This window comes from Lathamus discolor, chromosome 2 (assembly GCF_037157495.1).
Source record: "Lathamus discolor isolate bLatDis1 chromosome 2, bLatDis1.hap1, whole genome shotgun sequence".
Taxonomy (NCBI): domain Eukaryota; kingdom Metazoa; phylum Chordata; class Aves; order Psittaciformes; family Psittacidae; genus Lathamus; species Lathamus discolor.
In genome coordinates, this window is record NC_088885.1 from 112,258,195 (window position 1) to 112,279,107 (window position 20,913).

Sequence of the window (20,913 nt, forward strand, 5' to 3'; positions counted from 1 at the left end):
GTTACCCCTAACGTTTTCATTGCTCCTTTTTCCAGAATGCTGTTTATCTTTAGTGTGACTTTTCCCCATCAGGTAATCTCTTAAGCTCAGCAGGACTGACTTGTCTTTGGTTTTCAGTCATTGTTTGGCAAGTTGTGCTTATTTATAGGAGATGCCCAGAAGGGCTCCCAGGTGAAGAGGCTAAGAGAAAAAATCGTCTTGTTTGAGTTGAATGTTTGAGAGGGAAAGAGGGAGAGAGAGATTGTCAGCCTTCACAGAGCAAAACCATTTACATAACAAATGCCTCCCAGTCTTTCACTAAAAGAATTATGTTTACTGTATTGAAAAGGTAATTGTACTACTGGGACATACACTCTTCCCCACTTGTAGCAAAGGCCTCGACTTTGTACTGATGGAGAAACACATAAAGACACTTTAAATAAAAACATTATTTTGTACCTTTGGTATGAAAAGCAGGGAGTTTTTCATGGAGATTTTTTGTATATGAATACAAACTGCCACTTAGAATTCTACTGCAGTCTCAGGCAGGTAGAAACAAAGATGGTGCTTGTGAACAATGCAAGTCCTCTTCTCCTGCCTATCTACCTGAAGCTTTGAAAGAGATTCCAGGTTAAAAACTGAAAACTGAGCATGCCCCATGTGTCACCAAGCAGTGTGGTTCATTAACCTGTTGTGAACTATCTAATGAAGAGCTAATGAATGATCTGAGCCTGGGTTTGGCAGAAAAATACAGCTTACTTGGGACTTTGATTTGCTGAACTTCTGTCCAATTTCTAAGACTCTAATGTTGCCTGGAAGCCATTACTTCTGCAGGTGGGGCAAAGCATGGTAGGACAAGGTGATTGCCTGCAGTTGGGCAAACTGTGCTTAGGCTGACTGGCTCTTCAGTTTGGGACCAGATGTGTTTTTCCTGATAGCTCTTAAGTTTGACAGACACACTTTTGTGTTAGGGGCTGAAGCCTGTTTAAATATTTAAGTAGGTTCATACTTCTGTTACCTGTGAGAATAACTTTTTCTGTGGTTTATGACATCTGTACTTAAATATCTTTGAGGCTTTTGCTATACAAAGCTTTGCAGACCTAGAATTCTGACAGTCTTCAGCAGAAACAAATCTACAAGTTACCTTCTACATCTGTGTTCTTTGAGGATGGTCTCAAAGTAACAGCCTCCGTACCCAGGTATGTTGAATGGCTTTATGAAGTCCTGTTGCTTCCATGTATTTTCCATACAGAAATCTACACTTCAGATTACTGTCACAACCCCAGAAGTGATATATTTTCTAGTCCTCATATATATTCTTGAAGTATATATTATTATTTCTGTAGGAAGGCTATTCTTACTAATATTGTAAGTCCATAGCATATTCATATCTAACTTTTTAATATTATGGTCTGCATTGTCACTCTCCAGGACTACTGAGTGTTGTGTGGGAAGTTTTCTTAATGAGAAATTGCTTTCTAAGGATTCTTCTATGGAAGAAGTGTTTTGTGGTAAGTTTACCATTAACATACTTTCCAGTGAACCAGATTGAAAGTGATATAAATACTCTGCTGATTTTTGAATGACCTCTTGTGGATATGTTACTTACTAAAGAAAGTCCCTGTAGATAGTCTGAATAGCAGCAGTGACAGTTGAATCTTAAATCTTCAGTGCTGCTGGAATTCGCCTGGGGATTTTTATAGGTGCAGACATCCAGCAGTGCAGGATCAGGTAGGTAGATGATGGGTTTACAACTTTGAAGACTGTAGCGCTGTTGATGAATAAATTTTTATCCTGCAGCAGATCCTCTGATCACAGATTGCCCCTGCAATCTTCCTGCCTTCATGATTGTCATAAATGCATTTAGCGGTAGCCTTGAAGGTACAGCACTACGCAGTTACTTTTCTGGGTGGTTGTTTTATTGGAACAGAAAATGATCTTGTGTGTATCCTCTGAAAACATGAACTGGAGAGCAAATGCTGTCCCTGGGGCTGTTGAGGTTTATTTCAGGTTTTGCCCTTGCAACCATCAAGTTCTGCAGTATGAACAGGTAACGAATAATCTTGTTGCTCTTTTCACGTACTGCTGTGGCTGAAGAGGTTACAGTCCCTAGCTGTTTGCTCTGAGCTTCTGGCAGAGGTCACCATGGAACATCACTTCTCAGGTGTGTTTTGCAGTCTGTTATGTCAGTCACTCAGCCGTTCTGCTTTCCGCGCACTACAGTGTTGGGTTGCGTCAAGTAACCCAAGACTGAGCACAGTACACTTACCACAGCGTGCTTTGGTGGGGTTTATCTTTAAAAAAGTGAATTCAGGGCATGAATTTGAATTCATGTTGTGGGGCCCTAGTTTGCTGTCACCTGGATCACGCTCCCACTGCAGAGGGAACTGGAAGAGAAGACATCAGAGTACATAGGTACTTTGTTTCTGCAGAGCCCAAGCAAAAGGGCAAGTGTACTGACATAGTCTGACATAGAGGCAGACCAGCTCTTTGAAGGACGTGGTATTTAATACAGCTCCAACAAATTCGACACCCATCAATTGATAGTTCCATTGCAGAAAGCAAATCCAACCCTGAATCTGATGGGGCTTCATCCCCCGGGGAACCTGAACGGTTGGTGTACGACCCTGCTGAGCCTATGCAGCTTGATGCCCATGTCCTAGATAGCAGTGATTCTTTTTATTATGTGAGTCTGCAGATTGTTTGTGAAGACACTCAGACCTCAGAGAATGCATTAACACTAGTAGAAGGTGCTGCTGATGCAGCAAATGATGTAAATTAAGGTGAGAAGAACCACCATGGTCACTTGCTCCTAATAATCCACTGCAGGCTGTGCATTCCTGCAGCAAAGCTAAGGTTATCTCAGCCACTGAGGTTGTATCACTGTGTTGGGATGTTGAGCTGATGCTGGATGTAGAGGTTCCACCTTATGTAGAGCAGTTTCCATAGAAAATAACTGTTCCCTTTGTAGACCCGTTCTGTTAAAGACTGAGCAGCAATTATATGCAGGGCTCAAGTGCTACAACCTTAGGCCTATCTGCAGGTGATTTATTGTGCCATTCTAAGAGAATGGAAGAGCACAAGTGGAATCATCTGAGCAAGCTTATGCCTTGTCAGGTAAGAAAGTGTGGGTTTCTGTGTCATCTTCCTGTTTCAGCTTCCAGCTCTACAGCTTCATCAGTGGTCAGTGAATTGAAAGCGCCTATGTCAGTACAATGCAGGGTAGAGATGACTTCTAAGAAACTACTGTACCAATACAATTTGCTTGGCTCCAGTGCACGTGTTAGATCTTGCTGACATCTGCTCCAAGTGTTTTGGCTAGGACTCTTGCCCTCCTGTGGGCACTAAGTCCATGTTATTTTTTTAAACAGGCTGTCTGGACTTCAGGAAGAATGGAGTCTACACTGTAATGCATCATGCAAATGCTCCAATAAAGCCAGCAACTGGCATAGCATTCTCATTCATTTTATACTTTCCTGAATGTTAACTTTGTGAATTTCAAGGCAGTGGCCCAGCTTCTTCACTGTATGTATACGCCTCAGAGATATGGGTCACTGAGAACTCAGCCCTCACATGAAAGGCTGACAAAGAAAAGGCTTTCTCTTATCTATGCAAATATGTCTCAGCAGCACTACCTGGGTAATCCTAGTAGTGCATAGCCTAAAAATAGAAAGCAGCTCTCTGCCTCATTAGCAGGTGCAGCAGTCCACCATCAAAGCAAGAGCTGCAGCCTGCATGTTCAAGGAGGATGCTCTTGGTTCCCCAGCCATCCCCAATCCCACCTAACTGTAGGGACGCACACTCTGCAACTTCATTGCAGCATCTTTTGGAGTAGGCTTGCTCGGAAAGCATCAGCACTGTCAAACACCACTCACTTCAGACTGGATGCAAGAAATTTTGAAGCCTTTATTTACCAGCAATTAAATTATTCAATTAACACTAACCTCCAGGCAGCAGTTAAAATATTTTACAAAGAGCAGCTTGCCCTCTAGAAGCTCTGTACACAGTTCAATATAAACTTACATGCTAAGATTGAATGCACCCCACTGAAAAGGGGTAAAGCAGCTGTGCACAGGAGGCCTCACTGAGGTGCTGTACTACCTTTGAAATGCACAAGACTTCCTCGCAGGGAGTTTGCACAGTACAGACACAGGTCCTGTCCCTCCCCACCACGTTCCACCATCCTGGACTGATGAGGTTCTTTATACAGTGGTGCTGGGCACCAGAACTTTTAGTGCATGAAACAGATTCGTTTCAAATCTGTCGCTAGTGTGCAGTTCAAATCAAATCTGTAGATACTTGAATGGCTCTTAATTCCTTAAACCTTAAGGTTGGTAGCAAAACAGGAGAGCAAAATTCAGAACACACTGCACAAAACATTGAATAAATACCTCTGAGTAATGCTACCAGCTTAAACAACTGCATTAATGCTTCAGAGACCAGAATGCTTCTGGAATCTCTGACCAGAGCTCAGAATTAAGGGAGTTACTTTAGTAAAAGAAAAGTCAACTTTATGAAAAATTACATCTTTACAAAAGTGACACTTCTTCACCTAAGAACAGAATATTGCAGTTCCTCTGTGTGCTTTTAAGTATTCCCTTGTCACAATAAATAAAACCAGTTTTACTTGTGCCAATGTTCTCTACAAAAGAAAGTATTCACAGAACAGCCAAAGGTGTTCTGCTCCTCATACACCACAACCTAATATAGGTGTATTCGGCAAACAGGGCAGCTTGAAACCATGGTGACTCTGTCCATGCAGGACCCACCATCAGCCAGAAAAATCATTCCCCTACCTATGGGACTGCAGATCATGTACCACCAGATTTACTGTGGAGAGATGCTTAATAATCTTGATAACTTGTCAGGTTTTTTTGGGAGATAAGTAAAACAAGGGAAAACATTAAAACAGATTAAGACTTATTTGTATCAGTCACAGGCTCCTTATTGCATATTAATAAATGTCAGGCAAGTTAAAGTAGTTTCTGTCCCAGTAGTTGCCAGAATAGAGCCAGTCCTGTGCACCAGTGTAGGGATTGGGACCTTGGTGGAACCATCTGCAAGGAAACGTAGGGCATGTAAGTGAAGTTATTAACACCCACTTTTATAAAAGTTCAGAACTGCTTTGCTGCTTCTTCAGTTTATTGTTCAAAGTAACTGTTGTGATTGCAGGAGCTCTCTTGCACTGAAATTTGTAAGTGAATTTAAAGTCATCTTCAGTGGGTGGATCTCCCCATTCACCACCACACAGCTTAAAATGCCTCCCAGGTAGAATTACTGATACCAGTGTTTTATCACTCCAAGCAGTCCAGAGTATCACATATAAAAGGCAGGTACAGTTTTGCATCAAAGCAGTTGTGAACAATCATTTCAGCATGCATAAGCAGTAACGGTTTTTGCAAGACATGGAACACCACAAGCACTGCAGTCCTGAAAACAGGAAAACATTATTTCCCAGGGATTTAGACTGCCCCTTGTTTCTTACAGCCTTGTTTTGCAAGTGTGCCTGTTACCCTTAGCGTAGGTGAAGTATCACCCACAGGCTGCAGGAACAGTTTACTGTAACAACACTGTGTTGCATTACACCATTAGTGCTGGGAGCCTGATCTGAATGCCCAGAAAGCTGATTCTATTTGTAGGAAGTTATTTGCAAGCACTTGCTAAGATGGTTGTGGGTAGAAATACTGAAGTTTAGCACCTTCTTTCTTTTTTTCCTCCCCTCTCTCCTCTTACCTAATACGGAGGTGCACAGATTACACTTGCATGCGTATAAAGCCTTCTGCTGTGGAAGACTATCTGTAAAATAAGGTTCGCTGACAAGGCCACGCTACTGGCAAGTATCCCCCAGTAGGGGTAATGACCCTCTCAAATCATCATGGCACAGAAGTTCGTTCTTCTTCCTCCTCTCCTACACTGTTTCTGGCACTCCTGCAGCTGTTACTGAACACCACTTTCTGCTGGGGCCCAGTTACTCAAGCTTCTGCCTCAACGGTACACACCCTGCACAGTACCAGACCTCCAGCATTTTAACTTCTTGCTGTATTTTGTTAAGCTGCATTTATGGCACAAGTCAGCTTGCTAGGAGCTGTTTCTGTGGTTAACAGGCTCCACAGCTTCCTTTCACCTCCTCACTGGCCACAAAAGCCAGTACTTCCTTTATATCCCTCACTGCAGGAAACACACTCAAATCATGTATGTGCAAGGCAGCCCATTTTAACTCATCCCTTCTGGGGTACCATAAGGTTTCAGAACAGAAATTAAAGCACATTTGGACAAAATATGACTTGATCTCTTCAAAAGGCAACAGCATAAAGGCCACCAGTATTGCAGCTATGTTACAAAGCAGGGCAGCTAATGGGCAAGTCTTGCTTGGCTCAAAAGACTTGAGATGTGTATCGCAAGAAATGCCTTGTACCATCTTCACGGTGGTGAACTGAACAGTTACAGCACACTTCAGCAGTTCTGCTGCTGTCCTGGTTAAGTGAACTGAAGTCAAAAGAAGTCATTCACCCCACTGCTTCATCATCTCCACGCAAGACGAGTCAGCTATTCCAAAGTGCGTGCGTGTGTCTAGTTCACAGGTAGCAGCAGCTCACGCCGGAGCACAAACCCAAGCATTTGCTGGGAGGCAAGGATATAAGTTACCTCATCTCTCAGATTAAAGGATTCATTCTACCACCCAGTACCTCACTAGTGTGTCTTCAGCACTTGTACAGGTCAGGTCAATGTGCCCCTCCTCCAGTGATCACCTACTCCAATAGAATGGGGAAAAGCAATAGGAAGAACCAGGTCTGAGAGACACAGGAGACCCAGACCAATGGGATAATCTAGTTTCAGAACTGGTCTTCTACTCAAGACTTGAGGCTACTGGGCAGCCTCTAAAGCATTCAGTGTTCAATATGAATCACTTCTTTGGAAACACCAAGACCCCCCCTTCTAAATGGATTCAAAATAATTTAAGGGAAATCACTTGGCACTTTGGAGAACTGTCCTACAAGGAAGGAACTCTACTAGCCAGAGTTAAGAAGCCAGCTTTTCTGAGGCAAGGAAACTGCACCACACTAGTTCACACCAGAGTTTCTATTACACTGCAGGTAAGACCTACAGTTGATCTGGGAACAGGAGAATTCTCCTTCACAGTATGCATTTTCCCACCCCCTAAGCACAACGCTTCCTTTACAGGCTTTATGATCATCCTTTGGAAGAGTCACACCTGGCATTCCCACTAGAGATCAGAGACTAGGAATTTTCTGCCAAAGCTTTAAAAGAAAGATCCTGGAAAACAAAGAATATTGCAAGACCAGTGCTGAGCAGGTCTGCGGTACCTCCAGAACAGCAACTGAAGACCCTTGTGAATGGTTCCTGCACTAGTTATATACCTTGAAAACCACTGCTCTGCATTGCCCCCTAGGAATTCCCCTATTTCCCACACCACCTTCAGGTGCTTTGGGCTATACTTGAAGCTACATCAGCACCTGGAAGAACAGAATACAACTACCCCTTGCTTGGAAAACACTTGGTGAGAGCTACAAGCACTCTGAATTCAGGAAAGGAAGCAGGAGGTACAAGACTGTCCAGCACTTAACACGTTTACTTGGAAGCATTACAAAGATGTTATTTTCAACCAGTCTCAGGGCAAACAAACCCAAACACTTCAGGAGAGCAGGCACAGGAAAAAGACAAAGGCAGACATGTCCAAACCTGGGACTCTGGGATGATGGGTGACTTCATTTGAAAAAAAGAAAAAAGTGATTTATAGTTATAAACAGGCATTTTAAAGATTTAATCCACAGTGTCTGGGTGTAGTAATAGGTAGTTAATAGAGAAAAGATGAAGCTTGCTTACTTTCAGATACTTTAGCCCTACCATTTTTTCCTGTGGAGAGACCACCAATTTATAACTATTCTTTTAAATAGACCTTGTCTGGTCAAACTAGACTCATTCGGTCATGTTTTCAGTTTCTACTTAGCATGTGTGTAAGGGTTCCCAAATGACCCCTCTCATCTTGTCGTAAAAAAGCAAACAAACATCCTTGTAAGCGAATGTTTCCCTTAGCTCATCTAACTTTAGCAGTCAGTAACCCTTTCAGAAAGAAGACCACAATTTTGACAGCTGGGTGGTACAGTCATTTCACTGGTTTTGAGAATAACTATATGCAGTGGGAATACAGTATTGCCAGCACAAAGCAACCGATCTGAGAAGTCATGGGCAATAAGCTATCAAGTTCACTGGAGGAAGCATTTCCTCCTCTCTTTGGCCAAGCATGCAAATTTGAGGCAATTATAAATTAATCAGCAACGACAGTCCTTACAAGCAGCTATCGGTGGCAACACCTCTTTGTGTCAGAACCAAGAGGTGCTCAGACAGCACAATTTGAATTTGAATATGGGTGTGTGCGAGCAGCGAGAGGGAAAGGAGTGAGACCAAACCTGGCACTTCTCCCTGGAAGCACTACAGCCTGCAGGGACAGGGACCAAGTCTGCAAACAGAACAGTGGCACTACCAAACCTGATGATGTCAGCTCTTCATGCTGACACAGCACTGCATGCACATCACCAGCATGGACTGGCAGTTAACCTGAATGTTCAGAGCCTTTACATAACTTTACACACACACAGAGGCAAGCACTCACTAACCTCGTTTTCCAGTCTTCCTCTGACTTTGAACGATTTTTGCGGGCAGTCCTTTGTTTTTCTTCTAGCCTCTTCTTTTCTTCACTAGCTAGGTCTTGAAATAATAAGAACACACAAATAAAAATACAGAAGACATTAAAGCATACTATAAGACGGACATTACCATCTGACCCAGCAAATAAAGGAAGCAGTAAACATTGTCCATTTAAAACACAGAAATGCTTCTGGTTGTCTAAGAGCAAAGCCAGGCCAGCTGTGGCACAAAATCAGTCAATGAAATTCCAGTCTTTAAGACTGCTAAATACATGTCCATCACCTGAGGGCCCTGAAAACGTGTTTATGTGACACCAAATGCGAGCTAGGGGAGGTGGCATACCTACAATTTATTTCAGTAGGGAAACTGTTTAAGATATGCTGGATTTATTTCAGAAGCCTGGCCGCCTGCTTCTTTTAAGGTTTGGGACAAGTTGTTACTAGTGCCTAGCTCCTGATCAACAGGGGGCTGGAATATTCATTTCCAAGCCACAAAGAACTGCAGCATCCTTTGTTTTTTAGCACACTAAGGTAGCACAGTTCATGGTCCTAAACAAGCAGAACAGTTGCTTCTGTTTGGCAGAAAGGATGGTGAGAAAGTCTGAGTCATACTAAGAAGGAGATCAGGTGAAGGCTGATCTCTTTCGTACCTTTTTGAATCCTCAGAAAGCATTTCATTAACATTTTAGAAATAAGTAGTCTTTTTGGAAGTTCATTTCTGGAAGACATTCCCCATTACCGTGCCAGCTCTTAACATACTACGTATTACCAGCCTACCTGCTAGACACACTTTATGCTGTTAGTATAGTTAAGGAATACGGTCTGTTGATAACTGCATGGTTTCTGCACTTCAAGTTTAGACAAATGACTGGGGATGTCTGAACCAAGTACATCCATCGTGGTGGCCACAAAAGGATCATACAGGCAGGAGAGACCGGTTGTGGGAATTCACTGCCCTGCCTTTTAAAAGCCTCAAAGAGGTGGTTTTCAGCTTCTGAGAAAAAACTGCACAGTTCAGCTGTACTGCATTACACCTGTGTCACTGCTTTTTTTCATAGCCAGATCTCAGACTGTTTATCGGAAGCAGTCACAGCCATTGCGCTACTACACAGCTGAAACTGGATCAGAGGTTTCATGACTTAGCCCAATCACTTAGCAATCCAGAGAAAGCAAGAGCCCCAATGCTTTTAGTCTACAAAGCTGAGCACCCTGCTTTAATATGCAAAATGCCAGAGAAAAAGAAGCAAAAAGAGGGCCAAAGGAACCAAATGCCAGAAGACTAAAAGACACTTTTCATTCTATGGTATCTACAGTAACAGTCTCCATGACATTTCCAAAAAGCACACTATTTCTACTCACTGAAAGCTTCATAATGTATTTCTAATTCACTGTTCCAAAACAACAGAAATGTTCAACTCTCAGTGAAGAATAATTTTGCATCAAGTGTATTTTTTGGTTTTACAGACTCATTAAAAACAGTTGGAGTGCATTTCTCAGAATTGGCACATCAAAGTACTCCTTTTGCATCAGGCTTATGGAAACAGAAAACTGAAAAGTTCACGAATGCTGTTTTTTGATGCTCAGTTTGTCTCCTCAGACTACTTTCTAATTATAGGGCTTACTATGGAGCATAGACAGGCAGTGTTTGGAAGAAGAGGGCCTAAAGCTAAATAAAAAGCATAGCATTGTGAGGTTCAAGATTCTTGCTTATATGGAAGAACATAAACAAGCAGGGGATGTGGTGGGTTCCTGGCCAGCAACTAAGTGCCCATAAGCCACTTATTCACTCCTATCCACCCCAATGGGTTAAGGGAGAGAATCAAGGAGCAAAAGCAGAAAAACTGAAAAAAACCTCACAGGTCGACATAAAGACAGTTTAATAAGTGAAGGGAAACAAAAAAAAGGATGGAAGTGATGCAAAGGCAACCACTTACTACCTTCCCCCAGCAGAATTGTGTATGCAGCCAGTAACCAAGCCACAGCTACTTCCCTTAACATACACAATTTACTGCTCAGCATGATGTTACATGGCTCCCCCTTAGGTCAGTTTGGGTCAGCTGTTCTGGGTATGTCCCCTGCCAGCCTCTTGCCAACTCCACAGAGGTGGCCTTAACACTGTGCACATGTTGTTCAGCAATAACCAAAACACTGATGTGTTATCAATGCTACTTTGGTCACCAGTCTAAAACACAGCATCATATATGGGCTGCTATGAAGGAAATTAACTCTATCCCAAGCAGCCCCAGTAGAAGTGGGTGGCACATCTTTCACTAGAAGCATACCACAGCCTGCAGAAGGCTGTATTGTATTACAGAATCACAGAATCACAGAATCCCAAGGGTTGGAAGGGACCTCAAAAGATCATCCAGTCCAACCCCCCCACAAGAGCAGGGTAACCTACAGTACATCACACAGGAACTTGTCCAGGCGGGCCTTGAATATCTCCAGTGTAGGAGACTCCACAACCCCCCTGGGCAACCTGTTCCAGTGCTCTGTCACTCTTACAGTAAAGAAGTTCTTCCTGATGTTAACGTGGAACTTCCTATGTTCCAGTTTACACCCATTGCCCCTTGTCCTATCACTGGATATCACTGAAAAAAGCCTAGCTCCATCATCCTGACACCTACCCTTCACATATTTGTAAACATTGATGAGGTCACCCCTCAGTCTCCTCTTTTGCAAGCTAAAGAGACCCAGCTCCCTCAGCCTCTCCTCATAAGGGAGATGTTCCACTCCCTTAATCATCTTTGTGGCTCTGCGCTGGACTCCTTCAAGCAATTCCCTGTCCTTCTTGAACAGAGGGGCCCAGAACTGGACGCAATATTCCAGATGCGGCCTCACCAAGGCTGAGTAGAGGGGGAGGAGAACCTCTCTTGACCTACTAACCACTCCCTTTCTAATGCACCCTAAGATGCCATTTGCCTTCTTGGCCACAAGAGCACATTGCTGGCTCATGGTCATCCTCCTATCCACCAGGACCCCCAGGTCCCTTTCCCCTTCACTACTTTCCAGCAGGTCAACCCCCAACCTGTACTGGTACATGGGGTTGTTCTTCCCCAGATGCAAGACTCTACACTTGCCCTTGTTAAATTTCATCAAGTTTCTCCCCGCCCAACTCTCCAGCCTGTCCAGGTCTCGCTGAATGGCAGCACAGTCCTCTGGTGTGTCAGCCACTCCTCCCAGTTTTGTGTCATCAGCAAACTTGCTGAGGGTGCACTCAGTTCCCTCATCCAGGTCATTGATGAAAATATTAAACAGCACCGGTCCCAGCACCGACCCCTGAGGAACTCCACTAGTCACAGACCTCCAGCTAGATTCTGCGCCATTGACCACAACTCTCTGCCTTCTTCCTTTCAACCAGTTCTCGATCCACCTCACTACTTGATTGTCAAGCCCACACTTCCTTAGCTTATCTATGAGGATGCTGTGGGAGACAGTATCAAATGCCTTACTGAAATCAAGAAAAACCACATCTACCGCTCTACCATCATCCCTCCACCTAGTCACTTCCTCATAGAAGGCTATAAGGTTGGTCATACATGACTTCCCCCTCATAAAACCATGTTGGCTGTTCTTAATGACCCCCTCATCCTTGATATGCCTAGTGATGGAGTCAAGAATAAGTTGTTCCATCATCTTTCCAGGGATGGAGGTAAGGCTGACCGGTCTATAATTACCCGGGTCCTCCTTCTTGCCCTTCTTATAGATTGGTGTGACCTTTGCCATCCGCCAATCCTCAGGCACCTCGCCCGTTTCCCACGACTTACCAAAGATGATGGAAAGTGGCCTAGCAATGACCTCCGCCAGCTCCCTCAGCACCCGTGGGTGCATTCCATCCGGACCCATCGATTTACAGATGTCCAGTTTGCATAGCTGATCCCTAACCCAATCCTCATCTACCAAAGCAAACTCCTCCTTTGTCCTGACTCCTTCTGGGGCTATAGAAATCCGGGGCCCTCGGGGAGAGTCTGCAGGAGTAAAGACAGAGGCAAAGAAGGCATTCAGCACCTCTGCCTTCTTTATATCCTCTGTCTCCAGGGTACCCACTTCGTTCAGCAGTGGGCCTATATTGCCTCTTGTTTTAGTTTTATTTGCTATGTATTTGAAGAAGCCCTTTCTATTGTCTTTAACCCGACTAGCAAGATTGAGTTCCAAGGAGGCCTTAGCTGTCCTAATTGCCTCCCTACATCCTCTAACAACTGTCCTATATTCCTCCCAAGCGGCCAGCCCCTCCTTCCATAATCCATAGATTCTCCTTTTCCACTTGAGTTTGCCCAGCAGCTCCTTGTTTAACCACGCCGGTCTCCTAGATCCCTTACTTGACTTCCTACTCATTGGGACGCTCCGATCCTGAGCTTGGAAGAAGCGGTCCTTGAATGCTAACCAACTATCTTGAGCCCCTTTACCGCCTAGTACACTTTCCCATGAGACTTCCCTTAGCAGTTGACTGAAGAGGCCAAAGTTGGCCCTTCGGAAATCCAGAACTGTGGCTTTGCTAGGTATTCTATTCCTCCCACACAGGATCCTAAACTCCACCATCTCATGGTCACTGCAGCCAAGGCTGCCATTGACCGTCACCACTTCGACCAAACCCTCCTTGTTGGCGAGTACTAAATCTAGCAGCGCTGCTCCCCTAGTTGGTACGTCCACCATTTGCATTAAGAAATTATCATCAATGCACTCGAGGAACCTCCTAGACTGTGAATGACTGGCTGTGTGAGTCTTCCAGCAAATATCGGGGTAGTTAAAGTCCCCCACGACGACTAAGGCATGTAGTCGCGAGGCTACTTCCAGTTGCCTGTAGAAAGCCTCATCAACTCCTTCGTCCTGATCAGGAGGTCTGTAATAGACCCCCACAACTGTATCACCCGTGCCAGTCAGCCCCTTGATTCGTACCCACAGACATTCCACTTGCTCCTCATCCGACCCCGGACAGAACTCAATACATTCTAGTTGCTCTCTCACGTAAAGAGCCACTCCACCACCTCGCTTTGCTGACCTATCTTTCCTAAAAAGGACATAGCCATCCATGACCACATTCCAGTCATGTGAACTGTCCCACCATGTCTCTGTAATCGCCACTAGATCATAACCTTTAGCCCGCACACAGACTTCTAACTCCTCCTGTTTATTCCCCATGCTGCGTGCATTGGTGTACAGACATTTCAGGGAGCCAGTCCTAGTACCCTTTTTCCCCTGCGGGACAGGGTCTAAAGAGCTATCCTTTCCCACAAGTGAAACAAGAGATTGATAGTCCTCCTTAGCCCGCCATCCTTCAATCCCTAGCATGTTCCTCTTGGGCTTGTCCCCAACAGGCCCAGTTAAATCCCCTCCCCCCTTCATAACTAGTTTAAAGCCCTGTCAATAAGCCCTGCTAACTCCTGCCCCAAAACCCTTTTTTTTCTCTGGGACTGGTGTATCCCGCCTGTCACCAGCAAACCAGGTGTCCCATACAGTATTAAAGAGCTACTGTCTGCAGCACAGAGGAATATATCTTTATGGGTAGCTACTCTTCACAATTTATCTAAAAACTTGAATGTGGAATTTACTTTTTTTACAGTCCCTCAGTTTTAACAAAAAATAAAACCACCTTTGCCAGTAACTGAAGTTACCTATTTCTCCATTTTCCATGGCTCTGATATCTGGTCGTAGCCGGCAGTCAGTTTTGGGGATGACACTCTCCATTTCTTTGTCCAGCTCATTCAAAGCCATAGCAAAGCTAGTAAAATTATACATCTGAAATTCAGAGACAAAGATGAAAGGTGAGTTTACAATGTCTCCGGCAACTAGTCTTAATAAACATAGTAAAACCTTTCTTGTGTAAGTTTTTATGATGTTTTTAGACAGCAGGTAAGTGCTTTTTCTTATTGTTCAATCAAGACAGGAACACTCAAGACACCAGCAGAAATGCATGTCTGGCACAGTGTAGGTGATCTGGGGTGGTTCTGTTTAAGCAGGAAAGCACCCAATTACTCAGTGCACTATTTCTCTCTTATCTTTTTCCAGCCCTACTGGTATTTTCCCTATCTCTGTAGAGAGATTTCCTCCTTGATAAACTCACAGAAGGCACCTTTCTGTGTTCCAATTCTTGGTCTTTCCAACTGCACACGCACCTTTCCATTCTGCCCACTGGCTCTCCAGCTCCACAGCCCTGCACGCACCAACTCAAGCTATGCAGGCTTTGGAAGCATCTCCTAGGAAATGTCTGTCCATCCAACCCCACATTATAGAGTTACAGTTGTAGTGGGAAAGTCTGTTGAACAGGCAAATCCAGAGTTGTTAACGAAAAGATAACAAAGGCATTTGCTTTGTGTTGAAGACAGAGAGTAAGAGGACAGCACACACTTTCAATGAGCAGAAGCATAGCTGACCTGGGCTGAATTTGGAGGTCTTGGAGTTATCTTCCACAGCAAAATACTTCCAGGAATAACATACACACTCTCCGAATCTGGCAATGGCATCTCATCTGGTTCCTCAGTATTGCCCACCTGAAAGCAGCAAAGAGAAGAGGAGGAGTTATATGAATCATAAACCATTTAGACCCATTCATTCCAACACTGGAACTTACACAAAATTATTTCCTTGACCAAAAGTAAGTAATTTCGGCCACAAAAGACTTTTGTAAAAATGCTTGTCAAGAAGGATAGCAGCATTAACATAGTATACATACTCCCAGTTCCCTCCCAGTGGAAGACTATCAACAGTTTCTTGCATCAACATCTCTTATATATAGCCTGGATGTTCCAAGCTTTAAGAAATGTAATTTTTTCTACCACAGAGATACCCTGTTTCCTCAAACACAAGCATTTCCATGCCTGGTATTTAGCTCCATTATCATTTCATTAACATTTAAGAACAGAAGTCACATTCCTCATCCTTCCACAAAGAAACACCAGCACATGATGCAAAAGCTGTCTTCAGCTTGCACACCAAAGCCCTACACTAGTGCTCTTTGCTCAGAGGAACCTTTCTTTCCATTCACCACTACACTACTACAGTGGCAAACTGGAAACATTAACTGAATATCCTAGATTAGCTACTTCTTCTGGGAAGGGTATGCTATGAAGGCTGACACATATGGCCTGAGGCAGCAGCAGCCACAGCACTGTGAAATACTTTTCCCAGAAAGGGAAAAACATCACCCAGGGTTACTAGGGCAGTAGAGAACAACTGGTGTAGGTGCTTTAGAACTAGTTCAGGTCACATCACCCACTTTATGCTCAGCTTTAAAGCAGGTGGGGTCCAATGCTGCTGACACCAATTCTGCCACACAAGCTACGTGCCAATACTGAACTAAAGCCAGCTTGACATTGAATGTGGCTCTACCAAGAAAACTTGGTGTCACTATCACAGCTAAAACCAGCAGCATGTTTTAAGAGATTAAAACCTAACTGGATTAAAACCAGCGCTGGAGATTAAAGCTGAACTTAAAGGCAACTAATACTTTAAATACATTGGCTACATGCCAACAGCTTTAATCCTGCTGCTAACAAGCTTTGCTTTCTGATGGTTGCATCAGATAATACAGACCAATGTTTTAGTGCAAAACAAATCCAGTACCCAAAGTAGACTCAACTGTCCTCTGAGATGATTCATGTGTCATGCCTCTGAGAAAATTAAGGATTCTGTTTCACTCTGGAGCACCTGGATACAGTGCTTTTAATAATGAACAGTTTGCAAAGTAATCAGAACAACATGCAGACCAGGTTCAGTGCCTCAGCTATCGGGAAGATAAGCAAGGGTTTTAGCCAACTACATCTCAACTGTGCTTGCAGTCTGACATTCTGTCCTTGAAAGGACACCAGTCAATCTTGCAGAAGTCAGGAATGTGAAGCAGAACAGATGAGTAAGGTATCCTTATATCAAAACAAAGACAGTTCAATACCAGACTGTCCAACTCCAAACCAACTTCCACAGAAAGCCTACAATGCACACTGTCATTTGTGCCCTGGTGGTTGCATAATGTTGTAAGAATTACAGAGAATTTGTTAAAAAGTGGATTTTCATGTGCTCTCGGTACATTGCTAGGAGGGTAGTAACAGACTGCGCCAAAGCAAGACTTCTGGTGTCTGTAAACTAGAGCAGGTGCTGTTGCTTTACATGATGCTCTTCCATACACTTACACTGGAAATTATGCACAAAGTGCTTTATCTTGATTTAAAATAGGCTCTAGTTCATTCAGAACAGAATCACCCTGGTCTAACCTCAGCTCTATAACTCTACTGATATTGGTAAAATGTCACCTTTGCATGCATGAGGGTTTGCCTTGCTTCTTGCAAAATTACTTTTGCTTAAATTTTATCCCGATTAAAAAAAATACTCAGAGAGATTTGGGGGAAAATCCAGTGCAATTTGCAGAAGGACTCACATTGAAGCAGGTCCCCTAAAGGGAAACAGGAGCGATTCCTCGTTTGTAGCAATGCAGCATAGAACAATAGTTGGAACATAACTAAATAAATCTGAAAATTCTAATTAAGAGAAGTTTCAAAGACCAGGTACTTTCATGCTTGAATGAATCTTTCACTACTATGAAGGGACAAATCACATCCAGACATGATACACGAAACGGCTCACGCAGATGCTCAAAACCCATAAACAATATCAACTCCTCAAACACAAGGGGGCAGTGGGAAGACACATTCAGCAGACTGCCTGACTGGTAGCGTGCATTACAAAGCTTTCAGTTTTCTACACAGAAATAGTTCTGTTAAATGAGTAGGAAAAGCCTCCTTTTCTGGGGTCAGAGCAACACTGCAGCTTGAGCTTCATTTTGAAGTAATAGTCTTAAGCATTGTTGGGAAATGCAAAGTAGTAGCTGAACAAAGACACAGGGTGTGTTTTTCTCTGCTCCTTCTCCCTAGAGCTCACAGGGTCAGACTCGAAGAGAAGCAGTAATCCCCAGTGCTTTAGTGCTCTCCTGATGACAAGCACTGGTGCAACCTCAGGTACAGCAACAATCTGAACGTGCACAGAAACAATTGCTTTCAGAGTTCTCTCTCTCTTTTTTCTTAAGAAAAAAACCTACCAACACCCAAACCAACAAAAAAATCTGGCTCCAGTCAAAGGGTAGCAATCCCTGTTTAAAGCTATTATGTGAGTGTTACTCTTCATCAAGCTGTAATGTTATCACATCACCATTCACCTTAAACAAAAAGCGTACTGTTGACCAGAAATTTGGAGGAATTAAGAATGAAGGTTTGGGTTTATTTTTATTTCACAAGGATTTTCTGTATTTATTCTGAAAGCTGTACAATACGATCTTCTATCAGGATGAGAAACTATAGACTATCCTGCCTTCAGAGGTCAAAATCCTCCTATTAGAATATCAGTGCTATCATATATTATCAGAACCATGGTCCAACTAATGGATATGCTATTTCCTCCATGTGACTTGAGAGAAAGATGCTGGTAATGAACCAGCCACTATTGAGATCACTCCAAGGTTTGGATAGTTTGAGTACAAATTCTTGAAAAAGAAAGTATTTCATCCCTTAATGATGGTACTCATCCAATACGTTTTGCACCCTACTAGGAAAGAGTAAGTGAAATAAATCTTAATGCTCTAAAATGCTACTAAAAATGATTTTAGCTGCCTTATGCTTTGAGATGCTTTATGTGATTAATACCTGTTTACTGCTTTTCTTCTCTTCTGTATTTTTCTTGTCAGTTTTTTTGTAAGCATCAAATGTAGCTGGGTCAATGCTGTACAAACACTCAGTCCACTTCCCATACAGCGCACAAATCTTCTTTTTACTGTTAAGAAAAAGACTAAGTTTACAAAGGAGCTTAAAAGAGATTTATTTCATCATTTCAGGCAAAAACACCAGAAAGGAGAACTTTTGAGAGCAACTCTTAAAACTCAATTATTGATGTTGCACAATTCATACCCTTGCTGTTGCAGGTTCATGCCTTTGACAGACTATGTTAAAAGGCATTCAGTTCTAAAGCTCCCATCAGAAACAGAGGACAGCCATTTGTTCCCTATTAGAAATGAAGCTGTTACCTTTTGTCCTGAATGTAGCCTTCAACTTTGTGCAACTCCTTCCCAAAGAGGCCGCAGGGCTTAAAGCTCAGTATACATTTTTCACCAGTTCTGAAGGCAGAACAAGAAGGCATTAATTACTTCCAAATACTTTTCTTTTTCAACTTATGGCAAGTGAAAGCACTCATGTTCTTAACTTACTTATGGTTTGTTATTTCTACGTTTCCATACTGCTCAATCCAAAGCTTGCCCACAATAATGTTATGCACACAGCACGTAGGATTTGTCCATGTGTAGGCTTCATTGTGTCTAAAGGAGGGAAATAAAAACTGAAATACTGCATCGTTGTACTGGATGTCGCTCTTGCAACCAGCCATCATCTCTACATTGCACCAGGTCTTGAAATGGATGTGGTAGTAAGTCAGGAAACCCAAGAAATTTATTATCCTATTGCTACAGATTTTATCAATTCCATAAAACGGCCACTTCAGGGCAGTCACTGTTAGCACTGAATGACATAAACAGGACTCAAGCGTGCTAGTCTTAGTAGTACTGATGTCCAGGAGTCTGCAGAACATACAGACACAAGCCCCAACTACTACTACTATCACTACGCAGTGTATTAGGAGACACGATGGCAGTTCATCTTCTCATACACTCCTCCCTGCAAACTGATGTGCCATCAAACATTAGTATGTGGGTGTTAAACGAGTTCATGAGACTCTAATGCACACTGATCATCATGAAGGTGGCTATTGTGCCTCTGCAATTATTACTTATCAACTTACTCAAGAAGCTCCAAAGTCATTGTGCCTTTTGGTTCTGCTTCCACGCTCTTGCCCCAGAATTTGAGTTTAGGATAAATTGATCCATGAAACACAAAATCATTATTTAAACCTTCAGCATAGAAAGCACTGATTGGTGGATGATGGCTAACTTGCTCTGAGAGAAGTCTAAATCCAAGATCATCTCTGCAAAATAAAGATAACCAAAAGCACAGATGTATGTAATCAGTGTAGTGAAGTTGCAGCCATTTTCCCCAGGGTGAAACAGATAGTTGGGCCCATGCATACTTGTACTCAGTGCAAGAGTTAGTTACAACCCTAGGATAAAACAAAAAGATCAACTAATACACAGAACATCGTCATTCTAAATAACTGAAGACAGACTGGACGAGGCTTTGAGCAACATGGTCTAGTGGAAGGTGTCCCTGCTCATGGCAGGAATATTGGAACTGGATGATCCTTGAGGTCCCTTCCAACCCAAACCATTTTGTGGTTCTATGCTAATGTAAAAAGGTAATAAGGATTACCAAATCCCATCAGCCACCATGTTTACTTTTGATAGTGACCTCTTAAACTTTCACACAAACATAGGCTAAAACCTTACATGAGAGAAAAAATTTACCTTAAGTGTGGCTGCACATGAATAGACTAAAATTGCCTATTTGTATTCTGGGCACTCATATAATGAATATTACAATTGTAACACCTTCCTTACGTACCACGCGTCTTTTCGTCCGGATGGTTTCAGAGAAAAAAGTCATCTTTGTAAATAAGACTTGCTTTTAAGCCTGACAAATGTCATTTGCCAGATATGAGTTGAAAAGTTAAGTAGTCTCCTTCCGCTGGAAGGTGTATTGCTGACCATCAACATGTAATGCAAGCAACTCCAGCAGCTACTAGGATAATGGAGGGAATCCTGCAAGCTGAAGTCTAATAAGACATCAGGTACACCGAATATGACTCTTCAGTGGACCTTCTTTTTTTTACCTGATCAATTCATACGTCTCTCCAAGCAGTGGGTTGAACGGCTTCCCTGTACGTTCCCACTGTGAGGCCACAGCAGACACAGCAAATGCAGCAACACACTATTCAAAAGAGAGCCCACAGTTAATCTCCTGTATCTTAGTCTTTACCAACCACAGTCATGGTATTAGAGAATGAATCTTCCACAGTAGCTTAGCAAAGTTCTGTTTGCAAGGCAGGGGAATAAACAGTTTTCATGAAAAGGCTAAAAATACCCTATTTTTTAGGAAAAGCAAAACATTTTCCTAGATAAGCATCCTGGTTTCGGCTGGGATAGAATAATTTTCATCCTACTAGCTGGTACAGTGCTGTGTTTTAGATTTAGGATGAGAATAAAGTTGGTAACACTGATGTTCAGTTACTGCTGAGCAGCACTTAAAACTGAGTCAAGTCATAGAATCACAGAACAGAATCATAGAATAGTATCATAGAATAGTCAGGGTTGGAAAGGACCTTAAGATCATCTAGTTCCACCCCC

General features: G+C 42.9%; 1 protein-coding gene across 5 annotated transcripts in view; it reads right to left on the reverse strand.

Moving 5' to 3' along the window:
• Positions 1–3,865: 3,865 nt before the first annotated feature.
• OSBPL1A (oxysterol binding protein like 1A) overlaps positions 3,866–20,913 on the reverse strand; it is a 78,672-nt gene continuing 61,624 nt past the window's right edge. For 4 of the 5 annotated variants that reach the window (XM_065668135.1, XM_065668137.1, XM_065668136.1 and 1 more), the window contains 9 exons: positions 20,400–20,497; positions 19,416–19,598; positions 18,829–18,936; positions 18,649–18,738; positions 18,272–18,398; positions 15,017–15,133; positions 14,258–14,381; positions 8,616–8,706; positions 5,044–7,704 (listed from right to left, as the gene is read on the reverse strand). In XM_065668135.1, coding sequence (XP_065524207.1) covers positions 7,506–7,704; positions 8,616–8,706; positions 14,258–14,381; positions 15,017–15,133; positions 18,272–18,398; positions 18,649–18,738; positions 18,829–18,936; positions 19,416–19,598; positions 20,400–20,497 — 1,137 coding nt within the window. In that variant the 3' untranslated portion in view covers positions 5,044–7,505. The other variant, XM_065668138.1, reaches the window with a different exon arrangement.